General features: G+C 42.5%; 1 protein-coding gene across 1 annotated transcript; it reads right to left on the bottom strand.

The window, feature by feature from the left end:
• On the bottom strand, positions 1–25,720 carry IL18RAP (interleukin 18 receptor accessory protein). The gene is made up of 10 exons (XM_045885264.3): positions 25,560–25,720; positions 22,960–23,260; positions 22,674–22,863; positions 13,847–13,997; positions 9,717–9,782; positions 7,918–8,041; positions 5,704–5,855; positions 4,436–4,573; positions 1,654–1,827; positions 1–926 (listed from the first exon to the last, which is right to left on the bottom strand). Exons 1-10 carry the CDS (start codon positions 25,627–25,629, stop codon positions 562–564), a joined length of 1,731 nt encoding a protein of 576 aa, XP_045741220.1. The 5' UTR covers positions 25,630–25,720; the 3' UTR covers positions 1–561.
• Positions 25,721–27,276: the final 1,556 nt, after the last annotated feature.

The raw sequence follows: 27,276 nt of genomic DNA, 5'->3' as shown, positions 1-27,276 counted from the left end.
CGGTGGCCCTGTCTGCCCCTTGTCCCCCCTGGTTTCTGCCTTTCCCACTTACTTTCTGTGCTCCAGAGTTAATGGGTGAACATGGAGTAAGTATTGTTGTTGTTGTTTACAGAGAAGCTTTAGGCAAAGTTTAAATCAGTCACTTCGAATAAAATAATATTTATTTGATTGCAAATATATACAAATTTATATGTATAATAAATAGCAGACATGGTAGTCGATAGCCACAAAGCAAAAGTGATTCTATCTGCCAATTCTGCTCAGACCGCTCGGAAAGTCTGAGGCTCATTGTGTGTTGAATGTGTGTGAGCATCCGGAGAATTTACTCTTCCTCGGTCCAGAGGCTATCAGAGGCTCTACCAGAGCTTCAGGGTCATTCTAGGGCCTGTCAGGCTTGCTCAGAGTCGACAAAACACTTCCCATCTTATAGCAACTCGATCCGTGCTGTGTGGATCTCCACTCACATCCACATCTCTACTCACCAGGGGCGGGGAGGAGGTGGTTCAGGGTTCACCGTTCCCTAGGCTGGGAGCTCCTCCCAGTGGTTTCTGTTTTACTGAGTCATTTCCAGTGAAACAATTCGGGGATACTTCTGAGATGGCTCCACCGCAATTCTTTAGAGGTTTTCACTGGCATATGGTAGCGCATCTGAGTCCAGAACCTGGAATTGGGAGGGACTGATTTTAAGTTTCTCCAAGTGACTGTGGGCAAAACCCGGAGAGCTCTTTTCACAAGATGAGGTAGAGACTCTGGCTCTTGGAAGGAGCAGAACTTAATTAAAATTAGTTTCAGTGTTTGATCATCCAAGGCCAGATTCACTGCAGCTTGTAGTTCAAAGATACTAGGTCCATTGACATAGTTGGGGCTCAGGATAAATATTCCTCTTCGACTTTTCTTAATCACGTTCACAATGTCTTCGGCATACACTGGAAATAAAGAATTTAAGGAACTGTTATTGCTAAACCTGGAGTCTCAATAACCCCGAATCTCCGAATCTCCCAGATCTACCCAGAGGGTTCCTTGCAAAGGCACTCTTGGGGAAGGAGGAAGGGAAGCATGTTCGCTATGCTGCTTTTGCTGTTATCAACGCTCCTGACAGGTGAAGATATACTCTGGTGTCCGGTGACTCCCAACTTCACATTCCTCTCTTTGTGTTCCGTGTCCTCAAACTCTCAATTCCTCTAGGAGCCCAGCTTGTTGGCACAAGGCAGGCTGGGATAACAGTGGGGCATGGAATGCCCCAGGCTCCCTGGTGAGGTGCCTGGGGCAGGGGAAGGGGGGGACAGAATGAGATCTGCACATTTGATGAGTGGCCATTGTGCCCGGCCTTATCCAATGCTGAGGGGTGGGGCCATCTGTTTGGGATGACAGAGATGACTTCCTACGGAGGAGCCAGGAATCCTATCTTTGTTCAGGAAGGCCTGCCTAGGGCCTAATAATTTTTTTCTGAAGATGGATTTTTTTTTTTTTTTGGATGACAGAACATGTCTCTGCAGCACATATTCTCCTGTGCTGTGGTCCAACATATTCTAAGCTCATGGAACTTTCCAGAAGAGGTATATCCCAACAGAAGGAATGACGGGAAAGCCCAGAGAGTGCTTGTATTCAACTGTCCTTTTTGTTCTAGATCTTCTCTTGGCATGCAGGACCTACCTCCTCCGGGGGCCACATCTCTTTCGAGCAAACACAAGTTGTATCCGTATTTGTTTTCCAAAACTTCAGGGAAGAGATTCAGAGCCAGGTATTCCTCACTCGGAGATAAAGCGGCCTCACTCTCAAAAGAGCTCCGTTTCGCATAGGATACGAAAGCATCAAATACCTTTTTATCTGAGGAAGAGAAACAATAAAAAAAAAAAGTCAACCATTTACATATGTTTTACATACATGGGCCTTGTATCCTACGACATATGGGCAAGAATTAAGTGTTGGGCTCCTTACTGCATTGATTTAACAATAAAAAGCAGCAGCTGTGTCCATTTCAGAATCACACTGCTAAGTGGTGTCGACCGTCCAACCGGATTCAAATTCTAATTTATGACGCACTCCTGCCTTTTCACTGAGGTCAGATCAAACAGCTGTGACTTCTGTGATTAAATCACACGTACCCGGGGGTTCTTCTGAGTTTTCTTTGCACTGCGCTGTTGCTATCTCCTGCGTTACACATCAAAGAAGAGTCTGTTCCATCAAAGCGTGGTAACATCCAGAGAGCAAAGCATTGCCAAGACCCAGCACCTTGCAGAGGATAAAGTTGACGGCGCATGTACCTATATTAGAATCGCCATGTGTAAAATGCTGTAATAAGAACTCCCTGGTGGACAGTTTTCAGGGTTGCGTGATACAATGTATATAAAGTGCGTGGTGTCTGGCTCACAGCAGGCTCACAAGATAAATATCTTTTTCCCCTGATTTCTGGATGGGAAATCATATTTATGAAGCTCATCTCAGGCTATTCGTAAAGTCTCATGTGCCTCTGTTGAGCGGATGATTACAAATGCACATTGAGTACTGGGATGTGCTACATAACTAGCCAAGCAAGACAGGGAGAGAATCTCAAAAGTTAACTCATGGACATTGGCATCCGGACATACCCGAGTCATATTCCAGTCCTTTGCACAATGACTGGCAAATAGCAGTGTTACAATAGCAAGCAAGAGCCCAGGGGGCTAATGCAATCGGCACTACAGTTGCTGAACGTGGACATAAGGAGAGGCCCTGGTGGATGGAAATGCCAGCAGTAGAAAAAAGAAGAGGGAGCGGGGGAGGTCCAGGAGACAAGAAAGGGGGATGCCGAAGAATCGAGGCCCGGGAGGCTCAAGTGCAAAGTTCCTCACTGCCCCGGTGGGAAGGAGGAGGCTCGTGGGGCACGGCCAGCAGGGAAGGGCTATGTGGTTTAAATGTGTGACACACACCCTAGTTACCTCCATTCCTTCCATATCCCTGTGAAACTCCAGCGAGCTTGGCTTTTTCTATAATCTGGAAACATTAAATTTCTTTGGTAATAAAATTAGCCAGTGGGAGTATTAGAACTCTCCTAGGTCCTTTGCAACTCCGCCCGTCTATGTCTCTCCAAAATTTCGGATATTCAGCATTAACTTCACAGGAAACAGACATTTTGCTATAAAACACTAGATTGGCCACAGAAGAGCACCGAATCACTGTGCTTTAAAACCAGGTTCTGCCTCCTCATCAGGTTACTGTCTGTGCAAAGTAAAAAGAGCGATTTAAAAGTTTCACGGTTGATTGGCTCGTCTGTACAAGCTCTAGAATCTTAAGATAAATATCATTTCAGTAAAAAAACAAAAAAGCGTAAGTCATCTAGGGGAATGATTATGACATTGGTTAAATCACTTGCTCAACTCGTAAAAGCTAAGAAGCTAATTTAAAGAAATAAATCTAAAAAAACACTCTTGGCTTAAGGACTGCTTGCATGAATTCTCAATTATTAGTCTAAAGAAAGATACGATTGACTTGTCCTTTTCCTATAGATCTGACAGCTCCTCACTGTGTTCCCAGTGTGGGGCAAGCACTGGCGTGGGAAGTAATTAGCCCCGGAATCCGGCAGAAGGGATCCTGCCCTCTCCAAGCAGAACTGCAAACTTTCTCATCTTAGGGACCTCCGGGGCTAGAAAAACACTCAAACCAGCTCTTCTATTCTAAAGAAGCAAACACCAATAAGCACTATGATCCCATCTCCTGCGGAAGTGGGCAGATAACTTCATTCATTGTAATAGTACTTGGATTTTATAGAATTTCAACACTTTTCAAACACTGCCACCATCTTCAAAGCCCCTCGTTTTATAGATGAGACTAACCGAGGTAATAGCTTATGGGGGCTCTAAGCCAAACCGCCTGGGTCCAAATCCTCAAGTCTAGCACTATCTTGCAGTTCAGTTTTGGGCCCATGACTTCATGTCCCTCTGCCAGGCTTGCAGGATCGCTGTGACAGTTGAAGCCGTTAATACACCTGACTCGCATGCCCTCAGTACTCAAGAGATAATAACAGTTGGCTTCTACTGAGTGTTTGCTACGTGCTAGATGCTGTTCTAAATGATTAATATGTCCTAACTCAATGAGTCCTCAGAGCATTCGTTGTGATTGTGATTACAATCCCATTTTACAGGAGAGGAAACTAAGGAGACGTTACGTCATTTGTCATATTGCGTTAGGTTGGTGAACAGCAAGATTATGTTCGAGCCCAACATGCTCTATCTACAACAGCATCGTCGGTCAGCAAGATTCCGGGTAAATGGACTGAAAAAAAGTTGTTTATCCACTTGCTCCCAGCTCTCCCAGGTGTGAAGCCACCAGACCTGGAAGAAGGTCTCAAAGGCTGAGGGGCATGACTTTCTCCAACAGGGAACAGCCATTTCTTGAGTTTCTTCCTCGAAGTCAGTTCTGAGAGGAAAATTCAGAGGCAAGTTGGGGGTCACCTTACCCCCGAGCGTCTCATCCTTGCTCCAGTAGGTTCGGTACAGCAGGACTATTTCAATCCGGTACATGTAGAGCAGAACAGCTACCATCAGCACGCCTGCCAGGGTCATGACGGTGCCAAGCAGGATGTATATGAACAATGCTGGGGGAAAGATGGCAGCCATGAGCAAATGCACAGACAGCTTTCCTGGGACAAGACTACAGTCCAACCAACGCTGTGGGCCCACCCAGCACCTTTTCGGACCCTATTATTTTTATCAAAAGCACTTCTCTCGGAAGCATTCTCTTGAATCTGGAAATACATACAATTACGTCTTGTGGGAACTGTCTGACAATGAATTGGAGACAGTTCACGGGAACCGGCCATTCCTGATTGGGGTGGTCAGGGAAACTGATCATGGCCACTTTTAGTTATTTTTCCCCCATAAACCTCCACACCACCCATTTGCATCCCTCTCATTGTATATTATAAATTATTTTCATGCACTATCATCACCAGTAAAGTCTAAACTTCCTGAGGCCAGGAGCAATGCGTGGCTTGGTTTTGTACCCTCCACGGTACCTAACACATGAGACCTTCCACACACCTCTCCTGACAGGAGCCCCATTACAGAGCATCCACTATGGCCAAGCACAAATTTTGTCTCACGTAAGCCTCAGTAGCATTCAAAACTTGCTTGCTCTTGTAATCACTTATTAATTGAATGAATGATATCAAGCTCATCATTGAGTGTCTTCTTAAAGAAATTTCAAAACTATTCTTTACCAGGAATTTCCACTCCACCTTTAAAAGGCTGTGATCTGTGATATTACACATACCACCCTGAGCAATGAGCAAGAGGACTCTTCTCTCCATTCTGCAATACCCGACCATCATGTTCTCTGGATTGAGAAGCCAGGAAAAGAAAACCCTGAAAAGAAGCTAGGTCCTAGCACAATACCTGTTACACAGGACATGCCCTTTAGGTATTTGTAGAATGAATAAATGAGTGAGTGAATGAATGAATGAATGAATGAATGAATGGCTTATCCAACACAGCACCCATACACAGGGTATTAGTTAAGAGGACCAGTTCTGGATCACTGATATGAAACTTAATAGTGATGTGCCCTTGGTCAAAGTATTAAATGGTTTAATACAAGCAAAGTGCATAGTGTCCGGCATCTAACAAATGTTAATTGCTATCATCATCATTACAATTCTAAAGGAAAATGCCTCTCCTCTCAGATAAAAGCAGTTGTGTGCATGACGTGGCAACATTCCAGGCTTACCTCCTTTTTTTTCTTTCAGTTGGATGGACTGGGTAGTGTTCCCGATGGAGTTCTGGGCAAAGCAGATAAGCTTCCTGTGAAGCTCCCTCTGAGTAACTTCTTTCAAGTGGATAACGCGGGCAATGACTTTATCCTTTTTGGTGGATTTAACACTAGGAAAGAAGAATGAATACTTTACTCAGTCAGTAGCATGCACTGACCACCTTTTGCAGTATTTGGAATTCATATTAGCAGCCAACAGTTAAGCTTTCAGAAGAGCTAGGGGAGTGTCCAGAAGAAGTTGAGATTGACCATCTTATGATGGGGGCCCATTTTTTGATTATTGAATCTGCTAGGCATCATTTTATGCATTTACACCAGAATTTAATTTATGGTGAGTCTCATCTGCCTACATTACTCTAAGCATTCCCCTTGAAAACAGACAATAACAATAATTTAAGAATAATATTGACTAGTGGCTCACTTCCACCAAGGGCTTACCATGTATCTGTGCTCACTCTTTTGAACACCTACTGTGGGCTATGGAGTCTCCTGCATGCCTCACCTCACAGGAGTCCCTAAGAGGTAAGAGTATGATCATCCTGACTTGGCCAGCAACGCAGACCAGGCACAGAAGGTAGGTGGCAGTCCAAGGTCACTCTGCTTGGAAGTGACAGCCTGAATCCTGGCCCTATGCCATTCCGCCCCATCCAGCGAGTTGTAAGTCTCAGTATTTATTCACTATTTGGGTTCTCTAAAGTTGCCGATCTACAGTCTGTCTTTACATGAAGGAATATTATCTAGATGGACGGTGTTTTAGGCCGTGTTGCTTGGAGCCTACAATACCAACTCATATTCACTGAATGCTTCCTACTGGCCGGGGACCATGATGAGCATGTCACCTCTACAGAATCAGCTCCCTACAGGGACCTTGCAAAGTGGACATAAGTGTCCATAGATTACAGGTGGTGGGATGTCTTGCAGGGGTCAAGGGTCACATTGCCAACAGGTGGAAAACAGAGATTCGAACCCAAGGGCTTGTGTGACTTCCCTTGTCTTAGAAGTTCTTGCTAAATTCTATTACTGTTATCAAAATTTGTTCTTTTTGTAGTAATGCATACTTTTCAAGATAGTACATTTGTTCATGGAAATGTTTTAAGAATCAGAAGGAAGAGCTTAATACATACACTATTACTTTGGAACAGATTTTGGAAAAACAAGGAACTCTATTTCTTAGTGACAGCCCTGACCAATTGGATCCAAACCCTCAATCCTTCCAGGGACCAGAGTCCAGCTTCATGAGGCATTGGTTAGCTCTGAATAGCTAGAGTTTTCCTTTCTCTTGAGCTAAAATGTCTTCCCAGTAAATTCTGTCCACTAATCGGGGTTCTGTGCTCCAGAGGGGAACAAACTAAGTCTAGTTTCCATAAAACGTAATTGCTTCCAAGGACTTCAAGACAGATATGTCACCTCGGCATCTCCTTTTCCATTTGGATTGCTTCAACTATTCATCGCTTCACATATTTTTGGTTAGACTCATTAATGTGCGTTTTCCTCTGGGTGCATTCCAGATTGTTCATGACTGAAGATTTGGAACCCTGAACTCACCACTACTCTAAATGGATGGCACTGGGAAAAATGGGGTTGGGAGGGTAAGCATTCTTTCCCGTTAGTTGGATGTGCTACTTCTATTCAGGCAGCCTGGGTCGGTATGCCTGTCTGCTTGTCAGCTTGATGTTTAAAGCAGCCCCATCAAACTGTTGATACAAACTGAGCTTCACAACAACTTAAATATTTTATGGCCTGTCAGAAAGGGCTGTTTAAAATGAACCTGCCCTGGGCGCCTGGGTGGCTCAGATGGTTAAGCGTCTGCCTTCGGCTCAGGTCATGATCCCAGGGTCCTGGGATCGAGTCCCACATCGGGCTCCCAGGTCAGCAGGGAGCCTGCTTCTCCCTCTGACCCTCTCCCCTCTCATGCTGTTTCTCTCTCGCTCGCTCTCTAAAAAATAAATAAAATCTTTAAAAATAAATAAATTAATTAATTAATTAAAATGAAATAAAATGAACCTGCCCTTTGCATTTCCATGCGCTTCTTGTCACCGCTAGTTGGCGCTAATGGCCACACTGTGAACTGGGCCTGTTGGCTCGCCTCTGGGTGCACATTTTTAAGGTTTCCAAAGGTTAAAGCATTTAGTGTGGGTGGCAAAGAATATCGTCTGCTAATTTCCTTCTTACCCGATCTCTTCAGATGTTGGGAATTCCCACTCCTGGTCAGAATCTTTAACGTACCATTTTACTACAGGCATAAAGTTCTTTTGGTAGCCAAATCGTGCTGTGCAGTTTAGAGTTAAAGGCTTTCCTGAAAATGAAGGCGACACAGAAGATAGGAAGTCCGTGAGAACACTTCGTCCTGTGCAGGAGGAAGACTCCCCCCGCCAAGACCGTTCATGACTGCCATCACGTTTGCAGGTAAAAAACAGGTGTGCCAGAAAATAACCGAACATCTAGCTGTCTCTCATCTGGAAACAAGTAAGACCAGGTCTGTTTGTCTCCAGTGGGCAATATTTATATCTCAAACCTGCGACTATATGGTCATAGCACTAAGAATTCTGATGTGGTTTAAGGATAGACACCAGGAAAATGAGGAGTCCCTTCAGTGACCAGCCTGCTCTTCCAACGCTGCTGTTGAGTAGAAGGTGTGTCAATAAAGAACATTTTACTGCTGACCAATATTTGCATATTAAATTAAAATTGTGAGGTTACTCTAATGTAGTTTAAAGAAGAAATTATTTAGATATTCAGCAGTTTCCTGAGCAACGCACTACTGTGGGGATGCAAATTATCACACTGTCCTCTTTCTACCCATTTTTTCCATAAGGGGTATTCAGATATACTCTGCCTCAAACTCAAATTTTCACCTTTAAAAAAATCGTCTTTGCACCTTAATACTGTCCCTCTGCCCTGTAATTCTTTAAAAGTCACTGAAACCATATGTAGCTTGGCTATTTTTGAATTATTAATTTTTTTTTTCCTTTCCTCCTTCCTTGCATTCTTGTGATGCTGCTGGTTTTGCAAATTCTATTTCTGTAATCAGGACACACTGATACCGCCATCTAGCGGTCTTTTACCATAGTATCTATTTTGACATTTCTGTAATTCTAAATATTTTAGCATTTAAAGGAGCACTTATTTTATTGGAACAACCAGCACTTGGTTTTAAATAGAGCAGTTCTTATTTTACTGTGTGGGAAAATGTAGATGTTATTGAAGTTGATAAAATACAAGGAGACCAAGAGGAAAGTCACTCTGCAGCTCTACCCAAAAGACACTAGTTGGGAATATGAGTTGCTTGAGCAGGGGATGTAGTTCCTCTACAATTATCTTAAAGACCACACCAAACACCATGTTTGCAAAGATTCATGCTATTCATATTGGTAAATTGGTTAAATTTACAGACTTCACCAATGGACCTAATATACATAACCAGCTATTTCTGTGATGAGTAAGGAAGAATCTAAAATCTATTGATCATGTCCACTGCACCAGTCACCTAACGAATGTTATCCTACATTTCTCGATGCATCCAGATGAGGTCAGTTTTCTTCTGTCTGTTTACAGATTTAAAACCTGAAGCTTAGAAAGAATAAGTAACTGAAGCTAAGAAAGAATAAATAACTTATGATCTTAAGATCACAAAAGTAGCCAGTGGCTGAGCTAAGATTCACACTCAATTCTGTTTGACTTAAAATCCCAAGCTTTGGGATGCCTGGGCGACTCAGTCGTTAAGCGTCTGCCTTTGGCTCAGGTCATGATCCCAGGGTCCTGGGATCGAGCCCCGCATCGGGCTCCCTGCTCAGCAGGGAGCCTGCTTATCCTTCTGTCTGCTGCTCCCCCTGCTTGTGCTCTCTCTCTCTCTGACAAATAAATAAAATACTTAAAAAAAAAAAATCCCGAGGTTCTTTTCTTTATATCACACTTAGACTTATTCCCAGAAGCACAATGTCATTCAAGGGTGATAACACAACCCACCTTACCAAGTTCTACTTCCAGTGTGTCCTCGATGGGATCCAGAATATCTGGTTTGTGATTAGTGTCTTTCACTAAAAGATGAAAATAGAAATTATTATGTGCATTGGGAAATCTGAAAGCCTGCTTCCTGAAGATGTGTGTACAAAGGGGCACTTTGATCTCAATGCTTTGGAGCTTTCTCTTCAATTTTGATTCATATTCTATAAAGCTAGGAACTTAGGTTTCCATGTGAAAAACAAGCCTCCAAAAATGACCATGATATCAGGTCGTAGGTGCTAGCAAAACATTAGTCCCTGATAAACCCTTATCCACCTGGGTGCATTTTCTTCTGCACCAGCCCTGCTCAACCACTGCAGACCTGAGCCCCCATTCCTGTCTTCTCCTACAAGATTGCTTTTTAGCCCCATCTGGCTGAGTAATCCAGAAGAAGAACACACCTGAGAAAATGCCCACATCAGCCAGACTGGAGTCCACCCCGTCCATCACTAAGATCGTGGTTTATTTCAAAATAAAGGTGAGTCCGGCCCTCCATTACTCGTTTATCCCTCCACTTCCTGCCCCGAACTGTCAAATAGGGCTCCGTGGTCAAACTTCCTCCTGACTATGTCCCATCTCCTGATAAAGGGAAATTCATCGCCTCTGCTCTGGACATTGTCCTCTTACTTCTCAGGGACCTCCTTCCCTCAAAGATTCCATCTCTCCCCTGTATATTTCCCTCTCTCTCTCTCTCTTTCTCTTTCTCTCTCTCTCTCCTCTCCGCTCCCCCCACCCCACTTCTTCCCATTGGCACTTATCCATGCTTAGTCTCTCCATCTTAAAAGAGAGAAAAATCCCTGCACCTCACTTCCTTGCTGCACTCATTCTCCTTCCTTCGCAGCCACATTCTTGAAACAGTCTTATATGCTCATCTCCATTCTCTCACATTATTTGTAGTTCGAGTCCTGCCCCCATCACTCCACAGACACTGCTTTGTCTAAAGACCCCAGTGACCTCCTGGCACCTAAATCCACTGGGCACAACTGAGTTTTTCTTCAGCTTTATTTCCCTACAGCCTTGGACACTGTCAGGCACCATCTCTTGAAACCCTCTCGTCTTTTGGTTCCCTGCTCCCCTACTCTCTTGTTCACCTTCTGCCTCTCTGCTCACTTCCCGATGTGTTTGGGGGCCCCGCTTTCTCTGTGCTTCTTGTGAATATCGGTTTTCTTCCTTGTTCTCTGCTGTGGTGCGATTCACTCTCTAGGCTTCTTCCCTACGAAAGCTCTTGAACCTTGAAATGATCTCTCCCCCACATCATCAATTTCACTTCCTTTACAGGTCTTCTCCCCACCCTTCTACCGGTACCCACTCGCTTATGTAAATAATGACTGCCGTCTTCCCAAACCCAATGATGAGTTCTCAAACGCTTATGTAAATAATGTCTGCCATCTTCCCAAACCCAATGATGAGTTCTCAAGCATCACTCCCTCTGCCCAGAGATACTTTAGTGACTTGCCCTGGGACAGTTTCCCTCTGTTCCCACACCCTTGCTCTACCCCCTCTGGGGATCCTCCTTTTCCTCCTAACCTCTCCAAGTATTGTAGTGCTCCAGACCTCAGTTCCAGACCCTCTTCTCTCTATACTCACTCCCTAGGTGACCTCATGCAGTCCCTTTGCTTTAGATACCATGTTGACCACCTTCACCTTTCATCTCAAGCCCTAACATCTCCAGACTGGTTTATCCAAATTCCTCCTTGTCATTGTGATTTGGATCATTAAAAGTCCTTTTAAACCCAATCCTTCATTTCTTCCTTAGACCTCTTCTTTTTCAGCCTTTTCTTGTTTCATGAAATGGTGTCACTGTTGACCACGTTAACAAAAACATTTTTTTGCCAGAAAACAAAAACATCCTTCATTTCCCTCTTCACACATTAAATCCATCATCACGTTCTGTTGATACACAAATAAAGCTGTTTCTCATCACCTTTGCTAAGTTTAGGCAGTGAGCAACCAGGGGCATCTTTTAAGAATATGCATCAAACCTGCTGTGCTCCCCCTTTTGTGCCCTATGTCAGCTCTTATCTATGCCATGCGATGCTATCTTCTATCAGTATCTAACAGAAAGTCCACCTAAAACCCAACTCTCTTGTCCTGGATCCCTCCTTTTCCCTCTTCCTCACCGCCAGTTCCCAGATCCTTTCGGATGTACTCCCTCCATATTTCCTGAGTCTGTCCACTTCTGTCCATCCCCACTGCAGCTCCTAGTTCAGGCTACCATCAGCAATTGCTCTCTCCATTCTTGCTCCCCCCAAATCCATTTTCTACACAGCAGATGTAATGATCTATCTCAAATACAAATCTATTCATGACACTCTCCTACTTAGAACCCTCAATAGCTCCCCACTGTTCCTTAAATAAAGTTCGAAGGCGCTAAAACAGTGCGATGTCAGTCCTGCTTCCAGACATTCACTCTCAATGGACCTTCTTTTTCTTCCCGGACTGTGCGTGCCCTCTCTCATCTCCCAGACATTGACAGTGCTGCTCCCTCTGCCTGGAATGGTATCTTGACCACCTTCATTGCTCTGGTTTGGGCTCACCCCTCAGTTCTCAATTGGACATGGTGCGTCCAGGTTTGGGTTTGGGTTTGGTGGACCTCCCACATGTCCCCTTTCTCGCCACTCATCGAAATGTATTATGATGGCCTGTGTACCCCACAAAGTGGGAAGTTCTGGGTGGCCACAGAAAGTTTCCAGGAGCTCATTCTTACAGCCTTAACACTAATCCCAGTGCCCGACATGTATTAGATATGCAACAAATATCTGTGTAAAAATGAATATATGAAAGAATGAATGAGTGAGTGAGGAAGACAGGAATGCTTGATTAAAAGAGAGGTAACAGATTTTATAAGGCATCCCTTGGGAGAAAGAGAAAAGCAGATTCTGCCCCTGAAAATTTGATGGGCTGAGTTATCATGCCTGACATACCGTGGAGGGGGCAAGGGGTACAAGTGGGATACTTGCATTCTAACTTCTCCTCCAAGGAACAATCTAATATAAATGTAAATTGCTGAGATCCAGGAAGGAGGCAGAAGTGATTAACTTGGCCTCAGGGTGTTTAATGTAATTTGTATTTACACTAAAAGAAGAGGAGGTAAAAATAATCAATGTATTTACTAAGAGCTAAGTCAACCGTTCTGTAGCTCTTTAATACAAAGCATGAATGACCAACCCTGTTGTGTTTTGACAAAAGCCATGCTTAAATTAATTGCAGCGTACAATTTATTCATGTGGGCACTTGTAAATCTAGTAAGAACGACCCAATGGAAAGATTGGGCCAAAAATAGACAGATCATAGAAGAGTAAACCCAACAGACCAATAAACATATAACAAGATATTAAACTGCATTTGTACTCATGGAAATGTAAATCGGGACTTAAAAAAAGAAAGAGGGAGAGAGATCTCACTTGACACCAATCAAAAAACCTGATGACACCAAACATTATTTGGGAATAATGGGAATCTGTTCCTTGCCGAGGGGGGGTGTAAATTGGCAAAACGATACCTTAGAATAATACCATGGGTTTTTAACACAAAACACATTTTATAACATAAAACAATGTTCCATTTTATTAATGTCTACATATGTTTGTAGAAAAGTATAACGACATAAATGAAAGAAGATAAGCTACAAGATTGGACTATTGCTGGGAAGGGAAGGAACAGGAAGAGATAGGAGCATAGGCCTCAAGCTGTCCCTGCAATGTTTCGTTTCTTTAAAGAAAAAGCAAGATTTTAAGCATGTGGAAAGACATTAACATGTATTAAAGCTGGGGATAGGTTCATGGTGTCATTTATTGCTGTGTGTGAAATATTTCATATAATTTTTTAACTTATTACAAAAACAAACCAGGGATTGATCAATGCAGGGAAAACCCAACTTGCGACAATTTGAATGTGATCCGGAACTAGGCCTTTCCCAGGGATGGAATCTAGGTTAATGGGAAATTAACGTCTTTGTGCTTTTAAGGCTTCACATGACTATTTTTTTTTTTTTTTTTTTTTTTTCCAAAAAGGAAGCCAGGACTAAGCCGAAGGAAGGTAACTTTAATTGGGTAATGGAGCTTCAAATCCCAGATCTGGAAACAAAAATCTCACTTACCAATGGTTGTCACTTGAACAACAGCTCTGACTGTCCACTCACTTGTGTTATCCGACTCAGTGTAATCACATACGTACGTGCCATCCTGTTCTTCAAAAACTTCATCCACCAGGATTGAGTTGCTCTTTTCTTTAAGGAGTAGCTTTCCATTCTAATCCAAGGGACAAGAAAAATAAATAACCTTCTTTAACCAGAAAATTGTTATTACTACTAGTCATAACAACAGAAAAACTTCACAAATGAGAGCATCACACAAGCTATGAAGAGCTTCTGTCCAGAAATTGTATTTGTAAGATTCTGATTTGTTCATGAGGGGCATTTTCAAATACAATGACATTATCTGTTGAGATCAAGGCACCAAATCTGACTGATCCACAAAGAGTTGTTTAGCCTCGTATTTCCCAAAGCATGACTCAGGCCTCTGAGACTATTCTAGAAAACTCATAGTGCTTTAAGGAGCTGATATCTCAATGAATTTTTTTTAAAACCATGTATATTTATATTTATGGAAATTGGCACAGGTTTTTTGTGTGTACGGGGCTAATATAAAGTTTTGTCTCTAAATAAATTCAACTCAAAAAAGGTGAAATTTAAATTAAAAATATTAAGTAAAGGGTGCCTGGGTGGCTCAGTCAGTTAAGCATCTGCCTTTGGCTCAGGTCATGATCCCAGGGTCCTGGGATCGAGCCCCACATCGGGCTCCCCGCTCAGCGGGAAGCCTGCTTCTCCCTCTCCCACTCCCCCTGCTTGTGTTCTCTCTCTGTCAAATAAATAAATAAATAAAATCTTTAAAAAATATTAAGTAAACAACTAAACAGGTGTACATAGATATGACAAAGAATGACTAATGAGTGAGAAACAATGAACTCATGGAAGACACAAACTCAAGTGGAAACTAAAATGCAATAATGAGCACTTCTCTCCCTTATTTAGGATATCCATCATGGATGCTAAGGTCTAAAGTTCTCCCCTGGCTGAACTTACCATTCCTTCCTGCTCTCATTTCCTGCTACTGCCTCTCCACCCACTTGCCATTCCCTAAATAACCATGTTCTTTCTCTATCCATGTGTCCGTACATCTCTCCCACTACTTTCCCCACCACTGGATAGGCTGCAGCTCAGTCTTTAACTCCAACTCAAGAGGTAACTCTCACAGAGGGAGTGACCAGGCACTCTCCCAGCAAAACCAGTCCCTGCATGCTCCCAGACCTCCATGATTGCCCAGAGCCCTCTGATTGTAATTTATGTATACAGTTACCTCTTTCTATGTCGTTGTTGAGACAGCCATTGTGCCAAGACACATAGCTGCTCCTAGACACACTGGCAGGAATAAACACAGATCCCTCCCATCAGAGGATATGGAGTCATGACTCCCTTCTGAGACTGAGAGAGTGCTCAGTCTAAGAAGGCAGGCCCCGAGCAGTAAGCCAGTCTGATGCACTTGGGCAGCCTTGGCTTGGTTCACAGGAAGCAGGGATGCTCCCTCCAGGCTAATCAGAGTCTTGAGTAATATGTAGGAATCACTCCATTGAAGGTAAGTTCCATCCTGGAAACATCTGAAATGGAGCATGGATATAGGAAATAAGGCCACGGTGAAGAGGCTGGCGTGCATAGACGGACTTGGTCTTTGTGTCTCTAGTATATGGCAAGCAAGCTAGCAAGAATAAGCTCTTTGTAAATGATGAGTGAATAAAGTATGCATAACTGAAAAGTTTTGAAGCCTAAGACTCATGTAATCACCTTTGTATCACTAGGGGCTAGGACATAGTAAGGGCTCGATAAATATCTGTTGAATGGTTGAGTTTCACTGTACCAATAATTCTGTAGCCCCTAACTTCCATGTAGCACATGGCCTTCCAATCTCCAACAAATAGCCCTCAGTGCATCTCTCACCACAGCAGTCAAAAACAAAGAGATAAGTAACAAAAATAACAAAATAATAAGTATTTTTTACCTATACAGATTATAAAATTCTTTCTCATGTATTATCCCATATGATTCACTCAAAGGATTCTCTGAATTGGATTGCACAGACTCTACAAGAAGACTGAGGTTTTGGAGTTCATGTGTTGCCCTGTATCACAGAGCTAGCAACTGAGAGGACCGAGGGTCAACATGAATTTTTCTGACTCTTGAGCTTCATGTTCTCATTGAGGAATTTCCCTTCTACTTCCCATGCTAACTCATAGGAGCAGGGATTCCCCTACTCCAAGTCTCTGGTGTGGTTCCTGTGGCCCAAGAAGGGACTTCCAGTAGGTTGGCAAGGAGCCTAAGGGGAGGGTCAGAGCAGGTCAGAGAGGGGCAGCCACAGGCAGGAAGTAGAAGAAGGCAAATAAGTGGGGCAGACAATGTTAAATATCAATCAGCTGATCTCAAGGGTCAAGGACCCTTCAAAAGAAGAGTCAGAGCATGGGGTAAAATTCAGAGATAAAACTCTAGAGAATACAATAATCACATACAAAGAGCAGAAATTGAAGCAGAAGTGTGTCGTGAATCACCCAAGAAAGTAATGGGGAGAGGACGGAGAGTCATGACTGAGACCTCAGTTGAGCCACAGTGAGGATGGGTCAAAACAAAGTGGACTTGACTTTTTTTTTCATAAAAACATAAGTACGGGCGCGCCTGGGTGGCTCAGTTGGTTAAGCATCTGCCTTCGGCTCAGGACATGATCTCAGGGTTCTGGGATCGAGTCTCGAGTCAGGCCCCCTGCTCAGCAGGGAATCTGCTTCTCCCTCTCCCTCAGCCCCTCCCTCAGCCCCTCCTCCCGCCCCTGCTCGTGTGCTCTCTCTCTCTCTCTCAAATAAATGAAATCTTAAATAAAAATTAAAAAGGTATGACTTCATATGTATTCTTAAGACTTAATGAGATGGAACTAAAAGGAAACATCAAAGAAAAGAGGTAAGGGAGAGGGCATTTGTGTAAAGAATGATGGGAAACCCATTCTGGTAAGATGATTACAAATGATTCCAGTAGGAAAGAGAGGTGCTAACGGGGCTGTTTTGCTCAGCTGTGAAACAGTCTTGAACAAAATATGGAAGGAGGAACATCTCAATGTGAACCTGTATGAATAATGTCAGTAAGTCCTAGACAGAACAGAGATATGCAGAAAAGAGGAAGACACTAAAATGGGACTTTTAAAGGAATGTGTGCAGCAAGAAGAACAAAGAAAATGTATTCTAGGAGGAGCAGTTATTGAAATACTACCCTCTATTGTCATCAAGCTCTAATACTACCAGCCAAGACACAGTGGAGCTCCTCCCAGGGCTTTTGTTACCTAGTCTGGGAGGACTCCTAACATGGACATCTTAAGCCCTGCCCTCCCTGATGGACTTGACATTTCCATGTCTGTTTTAATGACACATTATGTCCAGATCTGTGTATGTGAGCTCTTATCATCCCTCATCGAATTCACTTTTACTTTCTCAACTTGCTAAATGTTGTGAACATATTTGAGCCAGAAAGACCCAAAACAGGAGTCATCTCTTTTATGTCCCCCAAAGTATTTCATCTTGTATTTTATTCCTTGAAGATATCACTAGCATCCACCAACTCCTTTCTGTCCCCACAGCTAGTTCCCTGGATCAGGATTCACACTTGTAAAGTTCAATCATACCAATAGGGACCCCCAATAACCATACCACATAACCAACTTACAGCCTTTGTTTTCAGCCCTAACCCTAAAACCTCTCAGGAACTCTCCACTCCCACCATGTTGAGCCACTCACCATTCACAGAATGTGCCCCTTGTGCTTCTGTTTTCTGTTGCCCATCTGCCTTTTCCTGCAGCTTCTGTCTCTTACTCTAATCATCAACCGACCACATTCTATTTAAACATAAATTTTGCACTCGTATTTATCTTCTTTTTTTTTTAAAGATTTTATTTATTTATTTGACAGAGACACAGCGAGAGAGAGAACACAAACGGGCAGTGGGAGAGGGAGAAGCAGTCTTCCCGCCGAGCAGGAAGCCCGATGCGGGGCTCGATCCCAGGACCCTGGGATCATGACCTGAGCTGAAGGCAGATGTTTAATGCCTGAGCCACCCAGGTGCCCCTCGTATTTATCTTCTAAGTGGAAAAGGGTACATTATGAAAAATATAGACCGATGAGCTAGATGTTCATCTTTAGCCAAAGTCTTGAATGGATTATTGGACAGATGACTTATGAGCCCTTAAAAAAGAAAATGTATGATAAAATGAATAGACAAGAGGCTCAGAGGAATACAGGAATACAGTAGATGTTCTGTCTTCACTGTAGTGAGTCATTGGGAAAACATGTTGATGAGGTCTTTGTTAAGTAAAATAGATATACCTGGGCTGAATGAGTCACCATTTGGGTGCCCTTTTTAAGTTAATTGAGCAGGAATACTCCCCAAGTTGTGGATTAAGGGATCATGGGATCATGCTAGAGTCAATAGCTGACAGAACTGGCAGTTCAATGCCAGGCTGTTCAATATTTTTGCTAAGACCTATCATGCCTGCATCTCATCCTTAAGTCACACAAGTCTGGGAGTGGATGGCTTAATATGGTGGATTTCAAAATCAATTCCAACCTCTTGATGTGTAGAATGATGAGCTAAAACCAACAAAAATCAGAATTTAATTAGAATAAATGTAAAACCATGAATGTGGGTTACAAATTCTACTCTATTAGCAAAAGCTGAATTGGCTTGATCACTGTTCTTGTGAAAACAAACAAACAAACAAAAAGAAACAAACAAAAAAACCTCTACCTACCAACTAAGAATGAATCAACCACATAATGGAGCCGCCCCAAAGCTGATGCAATCATAGACCGCATTGATATACTGCTCAGAACAAGGAAGAAAACAGTTTCTCTGTTTTCACTATTGGTTAGGCAACCTGTGGGTTATAGCATTGTACAGACGTTAGGAAGTTGTGCAGGATTATGAGCACTCTGAAATTGCTCAGTGAGAACAACCGAATGGGCCAATGTACCGACCTTGAGAATGTTTTTCAGAAATCAAATTGAAATGATCTTTCCTTCTTCTGTACTTGGAACCACACTGATCTTTGGTTGAGCCAGTCTCACCAACTCACCAGGTGTCTGGGTCACTAGGCTCACAGAATACCAGACAGGACTAGTGACCGTGAGAAAAGGAGGCCACGGAGAAGTGCGAAGGAGAAGCGGCAGGTCTGAGTGCATACATTCCATGGAACGCAGGGCTCAGAGGAGATGCACCAGCCACGTCAGCATCGTGGTCAGTGAGTGTGGCATATGCATGAGACTGTCTTAAGCCACCAGTGGAAAGGTTGCTTGGGGCACAAATCTAACTGACAAGAGGTCACAGCAGTGTCGCTGATAACTGTGTCTCAATGCCATCGTGGAAGGACCTCTCCCGCTGCCCTGTTATAATTTTGCCCATGTCAAAGGTTTGCTTAGCGAGAGAATGTAAAACGCCCTCTCATTAAATGTAATTCTCATTTATTTATTTATTTTTTAAAGATTTCATTTAATTATTTGTCAGCACGCGAGAGAGACAGAGACAGAGAAAGCACAAGCAGGGGGAACGGCAGGCAGAGGGAGAAGCAGGATCCCCGCCCAGCAAGGAGCCCGATGCGGGACTCGATCCCAGGACCCTGGGATCATGACCTGAGCCAAATGCAGGCACCCAACCGCCGGAGCCACCCAGGTGTCCCTGTAATTCTCATTTATTTAAAAGTCTGTGTAGGCTATTTCTTTACTATATTTTTAGAAATTGGCAAAATATGGAGAAAATGTTCTTTGAGTAAAGAACAGATAATTCACTCTAATTCTGACTTCTTGGCCATTTAATATTTCAAATAAAAATCTCCAAGCCTCTGCATGGAGCACTGGGTGTTATACGCAAACAATGAATCATGGAACACGACATCAAAAACTAATGATGTAATTAACATAACATAATAAAATTAAATAAATAAATAAATAAATAAATAAATAAATAAATAAATAAGAATCTCCAAGCCTAAATTTTTTGACGTGTCTATTAAAAATCTTCCAAAAGCCCCCAGAGCCTCGAGCCCCTGGATTTATTTCAGTGGGATATTCTATACATCTGGCAGAGGAGTCCCTGGTCGGGAGTTTCATCTGAATACAACATCTGCTTAGCCAGTGTTAGCCTCTGCCGTCTATTCTGAGATGGCTTAGGCGTGACCCACCCACCACTCGAGTACCGGAGAGCACTGGGTATTATTTGCTGCCTAATGTCACGACTTCTAGTGATACACTCCTTCCGTGAGGTCTGTGACTTCTCAGGTTACTGCACGCATGTATGTGTGCATATATGTGTGTGTGCAGGTGTGTGTATATGCACATGCAAACATACATGCAATTGGGAAACATAACTTGAATGATAACCTATCCAAGTCTGCATCAGAAAGTACAATTTTATTTTATTTTTTAATATTTATTTACTTGAGAGAGAGAGTGAGCGAGAGAGTATGAGATGGGAGAGGGGCAAAGGGAGAGGGAGAGGCAGACTCCCTGCTGAGCAGGGAGCCTGAGGCGGGGCTCGATCTCAGGACCCTGGGATCATGACCTGAGCCGAAGGCAGATGCTTAACTGACTGAGCCACCCAGGCGCCCCTAGAAAGTACAATTTTATTTTATTTATTTATTTATTTTTAAAGATTTTATTTATTTATTTGACAGAGAGAGAGACAGCGAGAGAGGGAACACAATCAGGGAGAGTGGGAGAGGGAGACCAGGCTTCCCACGGAGCAGGGAGCCTGATGCGGGGCTCGATCCCAGGACCCCGGGATCATGACCTAGCCGAAGGCAGACGTTTAACGACTGAGCCACCCAGGTGCCCCGAAAGTACAATTTTAACAAGAGCCATTGTTTGCCCACTTTTAGGACAGATGCTTATTCACCACTAAAAACAGGCTGACCTTTGCAGTCAAGACCCCAGAGCCTCCTTCTGTGAATGTCATACACTGTTAGGGTTTAGTTTACAAGAGCAATATATATGCAGAAAGCTGACAACTATTGTGTGGTTTCTGTTTACCTGAGCGTGAAAATAGTCTTCATTTCAGGGATATAATCATTGAAAATTTAAATGCATTTTGATCTGAAATGGCTGGGGGCAAGCCTGCCTTACTGGCCTAAGAACAGCCTCCGTTGACATAGCAGGATATCTGTCATCCCAGACCACAAATATTTTTGAACCAAAGGAAGTTTTGTTCTTACGAGAACTGAAAATAAGGGCGCCTGGGTGGCTCAGTCATTAAGCGTCTGCCTTTGGCTCAGGTCATGATCCCAGGGTCCTCGGATCGAGTCCCGTGTGGGGCTCCCTGCTCAGCAGGGAGTCTGCCTCTCCCACTCCCTCTGCCCTTGTCCCTGTTTGTACCCTCTCTCTCTCTCTCTCTATCAAATAAATAAGTAAAATCTTTAATTAAAAAAAGGGAACTGAAAATAATGAACAGAATCATGGGCTTTTCTGGCTAACCTCATTTTAGAGGTTATGAAATTAATGTGTTTCTTAAGTTAGGATTTTATTGAGGCCAGCATTTTTTCAGTGTCACTTTAAAATACAAATGTGAGACCTACAGCACATCTCGTCACTTGTTCCCTCTGTACACTTATTTCTATAGCGGACATGATAACTCCCGTCTACCCATTGTCACCAAGCGTCAAGGTAATCAAGTGAGGAAATGGCTTCTCACACCACAGGGGTTGGACCACCATGGCTCTCTGATTGCTGAGTCTTGGACTGTGCAGGGCCACCAGCTAGATATGGGCCACTTGCGTGACTGATCAGTGGCAATTTAAAATGATATTTTCATATCAACAAACATGGTTTGAAGTCGAATTTAACGTTTTACATGACTTTTTACGGCAAAGTATTGGACTTCCAACAAGTATTACAAGTGTAGGAGGCAATTTAAGTTCTATTTTGTTTCCACCGCCCAGAGGTCAACTACCATGGGGCTATGTTGAAGGAGATGTTTATGTGGCATTTATATATCTGTTAGCACTTTGAAAAACTGTAAGACGCCATGGCAATGTGAAGTGTTTTTGTTATGAAGCTTACTCACATGTGGTTCATAACTCAAAATCATTAGGAAATTTGCCTCTTCCTTGCTCCCACCCCCTTTCCTCTTTACTGACTTCCCGCCCCCCGCCCCGCTCTCATCTGTGCAGGATACCTGTCACCTGGGCCACCTATGTTTGCCATAAATGTCCTCCCAGACGTGCTCTCTTTGGAAAGCATTCCAGTCTCTTATTTTGCTCATAAACCCTCCAGGCCTCATATGTTGGTGTCTCCTTTCCCCCAATAGTGCCCATTGCTTTCCAAAGACAATAGAAATGAATTCAGCTGGTCTTCTGCACTAGCGGATGTTCGTAAGTTTATGTCTTACTTCATACGTAATGCACTTAACTTTTAGAAATTTTGCTAGCACTGATCAAAAAGACGGTTCTCGGGTGCCTGGGTGGCTCAGTTGGTTAAGCGACTGCCTTCAGCTCAGGTCATGATCCTGGAGTCCCGGGATCGAGTCCCGCATCGGGCTCCCTGCTCAGCTGGGGGTCTGCTTCTCCCTCTGACCCTCCCCCCTCTCATGCTCTCTCTATCTCAGTCTCTCTCTCAAATAAATAAATAAAATCTTAAAAAAAAAAAAAAAGACGGTTCTCCTACTTGCAATATCACACTCTGTGGCTCCCTGGGAGAAAGACCACTTTAGAAGGTCAGGTCTTCTTTATAGGCACAAGGTCAGTATTTGCGAAGCTCTAGGCCTCAGATTCTCTAACCCATGTTTCTATAAAGCCCCTATAGGATGTTACCATAAAAACCATACTTCACATCAGTTTTGGAGAAGTCATTCTTACCTGGTACCAGGTCACATTTGGACTTTGTGCGTCAATTTGGCAGTTGAAGCTAGGGCAATGAATATAGTCAATGCTACCAAGAAGAAGGTATTGCTCATGTGATACAGAGTTATTTGGTATACAGGATAGATTTGTCTTAGGCTTAACTTCTAAGATGGTCTTGACACAACAGGGCTCATCCCGAGGGCTCCTAGGAGAGTTAACAAGGTCCTGTGAACATAGATGTTATATCCAGGTAATATAGGATTTGGGAATGTTTTCATATAAGAATGCACTTGGGACGTACCTAATCCTGGGTCTACAGATATATGACCCAGCATTATGTATTCCTGTCGTCAAAAAGTGTAGGGTGCTCTTCTGGATGATGTGAGCAGAGTTGTTAGTTAGTTCCCGTAATGGATCTCCATTTTGAGGTTGTAAGTACCACTGGACATCAGGTAAGTCCTTATGACCACTGTAGGGCAAGTTTTCAGAGCCTTGGGTTGGTGAGAGTTGACTTCTGTGGCACGACTCCGTTAAGCCACAAAATAAGACAAACTGCTCACTCATTGAAGAATATTCCCAAAGCAGTTTCTTGGTGAAGCAATCTGAAAACCACAAGAAACAAAGCAACAGAGAGATGCATTAGAAGATGAAACTCTCCCTTGGCAATGAGTTTTTGGACATGACATCTAAAGCACAAGCAACCAAATAAAAAAGTGTTGGGTGCCTGGGTGGCTCAGTCGTTTAAGCGTCTGCCTTCAGCTCAGGTCATGATCTCAGGGTCCTGGGATCGAGTCCCACATCGGGCTCCCCATTCAGCAGGGAGTCTTCTTGTCCCTCCACCCCTCGCCCCCCACCCATGATCTCTCTCTCTCTCCCAAATAAATAAATAAAATCTTAAAAAAAATAAACAAGTAGAACTACATCAAACTAAAAAGCTTCTGCACAGCAAAAGAAATGATCAACGAAATGTAAAGATGATCTACAGAATGGGAAAAAATATTTTCAAACCATGTATCTAATAAAATATATGATTAACATCCAAAATACATAAAGAACACATACAACTCAAAAGCAAAATCAACAAATAAACAAGAACAAACAAACAAAATCCCCCGAATAAGCCAATTAAAAATGGGCAATGAATCTGAATAAGCATTTTCCAAAGAACATATATAATTGAACCACAGGTACGTGAAAAGATGCCCAACATCACTAATCATTAAAGGACTGCAAATCAAAACCATAGTGAAATATCACCTCACACCTGGTAGGATGGCTTATCAACAAAAGACAAGAGATAAGAAATGCTGGCAAGGGGGTGGGGAAAGGGAACCCTTGGGCACTGTTGGGATTATAAATTGGTATATCCATTATGGAAAAACAGTATGGAGGCTCCTCAAATAAATGAAAAATAGAACTACCACATGATGCAGAAATTTCATTTCTGAGAATATATCTAAAGGAAATGAAAACACTATGTCGAAGAGATATTCTGCACCTCTATGTTCACACCAGCATTATTCACAATAGTCAAGATATGGAAATAACCTAAGTGTTCATCAACAGATAAATGAATAAAGAAGTTGGACACACACACGCGAATATTATTCAGCCATAAAAAAGGAGGAAATCCTGCCATTTGCAACAACATGGATGGACCTTGAGGGCATTATGCTAAGTGAAATGTCAGACGAAGAGACAAATACCATATGATGTCACTTATATGTGGAGTCTCAAAAAAAAAAAACAAACAAAAAAACAAAAAACAAACTTATAAACATAATAAAAATAGAGAAAGAAAGAAAAAGAAAGTGAAATTTAGTAACATTAAAAAAGAAAGAAAGAAAGAAAAGGGGAGCCTGGGTGGCTCAGTTGGTTAAGCAACTGCCTTTGGCTCAGGTCATGATCCTGGAGTCCTGAGATCGAGTCCCACATCAGGCTCCCTGCTCAGTGAGGAGTCTGCTTCTCCCTCTGACCCTCCCCCCCCATGCTCTCTCTCTCTCTCATTCTCTCTCTCTCAAATAAAAATAAATAAATAAAATCTTTTTTAAAAAAAGAAAGAAAAGAAACTGAACAAATAAAACTATCTAGTATTATTTTCAGTGTCCAACCATGAAAAAATAAAACAAATAATAGAAAAAAAAAGAGATCAGGTTTGTGGTTACCTGAGGCTGGGTGGGGAGTGGGGAAATTGGATAAGGTGGTCAAAAGGCACAAACTTCCAATTATAAGATACAGAAGTACTGGGAATGTACTGGAGAACACAATGACTATAGTTAACACTACTTACTGTATGATAGATCTGAATGTTGTTAAGAAAGTGGGTTCTAAGAGTTCTTATCACAACTAAAAAATGAGGAAGCTTCTTTTTTTTTTTGTCCTTTTTTTGGGGTAGCTATATGAGATAATGGATATTAACTAAGCTTACTGTAGTAATCATTTCACTCTACTTGTAAGTCAAATCATTTTGCTGTGCATCTTAAATTTGTGCCGTGCTGTCTGTCACTTACATCTCAACAAAAGTGGAGGAGAAAAAGATCAAACTCTAACTTACGTTTACAAAGAGCATATGATTTAATGAGGAATTAAGCTCCCTTGTCTGTCTTCTTCACTGTTTCCATTTAGAAGGTCATGTTTTAACTCCCTCCCAATGGACTTGAGCCTCATTCCTCTTCAGCTGCTCCCACTGAACACCCAGCTACCATAACTGGGCTCCTCATTGATGCTTGGTATCAGCAGAAAGCTGTTCACCCCAGTAATTTCTCTCTTCCTGCACCCATCTCAACAGTAGGAAGGAAATGCTCTGTATTAATAAGTCAAGCTGCTGATATATCAGATTATCTGTCACTTTAAACTCTGACCACAAGACTCACAATGTTAACATGAAAAGTGAAACCCTACCTGAAATAGTCATTCCTTTAATTCTCTCTCTTGTGACAAGCCAAAGAAATATCCAGCTCAAATAAAGCATTGTTCTCCCTGGGTCCTGTCATCACTTCAGTGAATTTGCTCTGTTGACAGGCTGCGGTACGTTGTGTTTCAGAGCTCCTCCCTGAGAATCGTCTTCATTTCTGGAAGTCAAGAAATGAGAAATGAAGAAATTAGAACCAGTGATCAAAATGTAAGTCACACAGGAAGCTTTGAAAGGGGCGGGTCCTACCCAAATGCACCTTCCCATGCCCACAATGGTATGTGTCATTTCTTCTACATCTATGGGAGGGAGAGTGTCTCAAGCTCATGGTAACCACTTGGACCTCTGCACTATACCGCGTGTTCTTTTGGTGCCATTTCTTCAAGGAATTCTTCTTTTTCTTCTTTTTTTCCTCTTAATGTTATCACCTAGCATGTATATTTCCATGAGTGATTTGGAAAAAGTTAAATGAAACTCTTCCTGAAAAGGTGACCCGAGTTGATTAAAAATGTCAGGATCACCACAGTTCCGGAACCCCATGCCATAGTTCATACGTATAAAATTTGAGAATGTCCACATGTCTGTTTTATTTACTTTATTATTTGTATGAACTATTAGAGAATAGACTCTCTGTTCCACAAATAAGATAGGAAAAGTTGTCCTTTTGGACAACTGGATAGCAATAGTACTGTATTACTCTGTGTATCACTCTTGGGGTTGGTTGTAGGAATAAGGAACTTTATCTAAAAATCTGCCCTAAAACACTCCAATACTGTCTTAGGCTCTTTAAAGTGAAGGGGGGCTGGGGATGGGGGACAAAACAATCCTCTGAAATAGAAAAGGTGAGGGAGCAAGATCACCTGAAGAGAGAGAACGAGAATCTGGCCTGTGTTCGTGGCACTTTTGTCTCCCTTATTGATAGGGTGGCCATTGGAATTTTCAAACCATTTGTAAGAAATGAGCGATAAGGATACTGCGTGGGTGTCTTAGTCCATTTGGGCTGGTATACCAGAATACCACATGGTGGGTGGTTTATGCACAATGGAAATTTATTGTTCACAGTTCTGGAGGCTGGGAAGTCCAAGATCAAGTCACCAGCATGGTGGTATTCTGCTGAAGGCCCTCTATCTAGTGCATGGTGCCTTTTCACTATGTCCTCATGTGGTAAAAGTCGCTAGAGATCTCTCTGGAGTTTCTTTTATAAAAACACAAATCCTATTCATGAAGGCTCTACCCTTATGACCTAAGCAACTTCCAAAGACCCCACCTCCTAATACCATCATTAGTGGTATCATCTTTAAAGGTTAGAATTTCAACATAAGAATTTGGAAAGTCCAGAATAGTGTGTAATATTTGGTTATTGATTAATGTTGTCTTGAGCAGAAAATAAAAGTAATTTTGCTATATGACTGTTTCATCTGTCCTTTTAGAGTCCTGAACTATCATCACTAACATAAAAAGTACTCGATATTACTCTGTGTGTTACTTTTGGGGTTATGGGAATGAGAAGACTTACCCCTGAACTTTGCCTAAAAATTCCCCCTAAAACACTCCCATGCTCTCTCAGACTCTTTAAAGTTGGGGGAGGGTGGGACAAAATAAACAGTATGATCCCTGTCCTCAAACATCTGTCACAATATGAAGAACTTTGTGAAATAAAAAATTATTCTGACACTGATTGAAATAGTCAGAAAGACTTTTATTCAA

The sequence above is a fragment of the Mirounga angustirostris genome, unplaced genomic scaffold (assembly GCF_029215605.1).
Source record: "Mirounga angustirostris isolate CCGP_5_RB_7025 unplaced genomic scaffold, mMirAng1.0.hap1 SCAF_10, whole genome shotgun sequence".
In the NCBI taxonomy this organism is placed as follows: domain Eukaryota; kingdom Metazoa; phylum Chordata; class Mammalia; order Carnivora; family Phocidae; genus Mirounga; species Mirounga angustirostris.
This window is presented reverse-complemented; position numbering and strand designations above follow the sequence as displayed.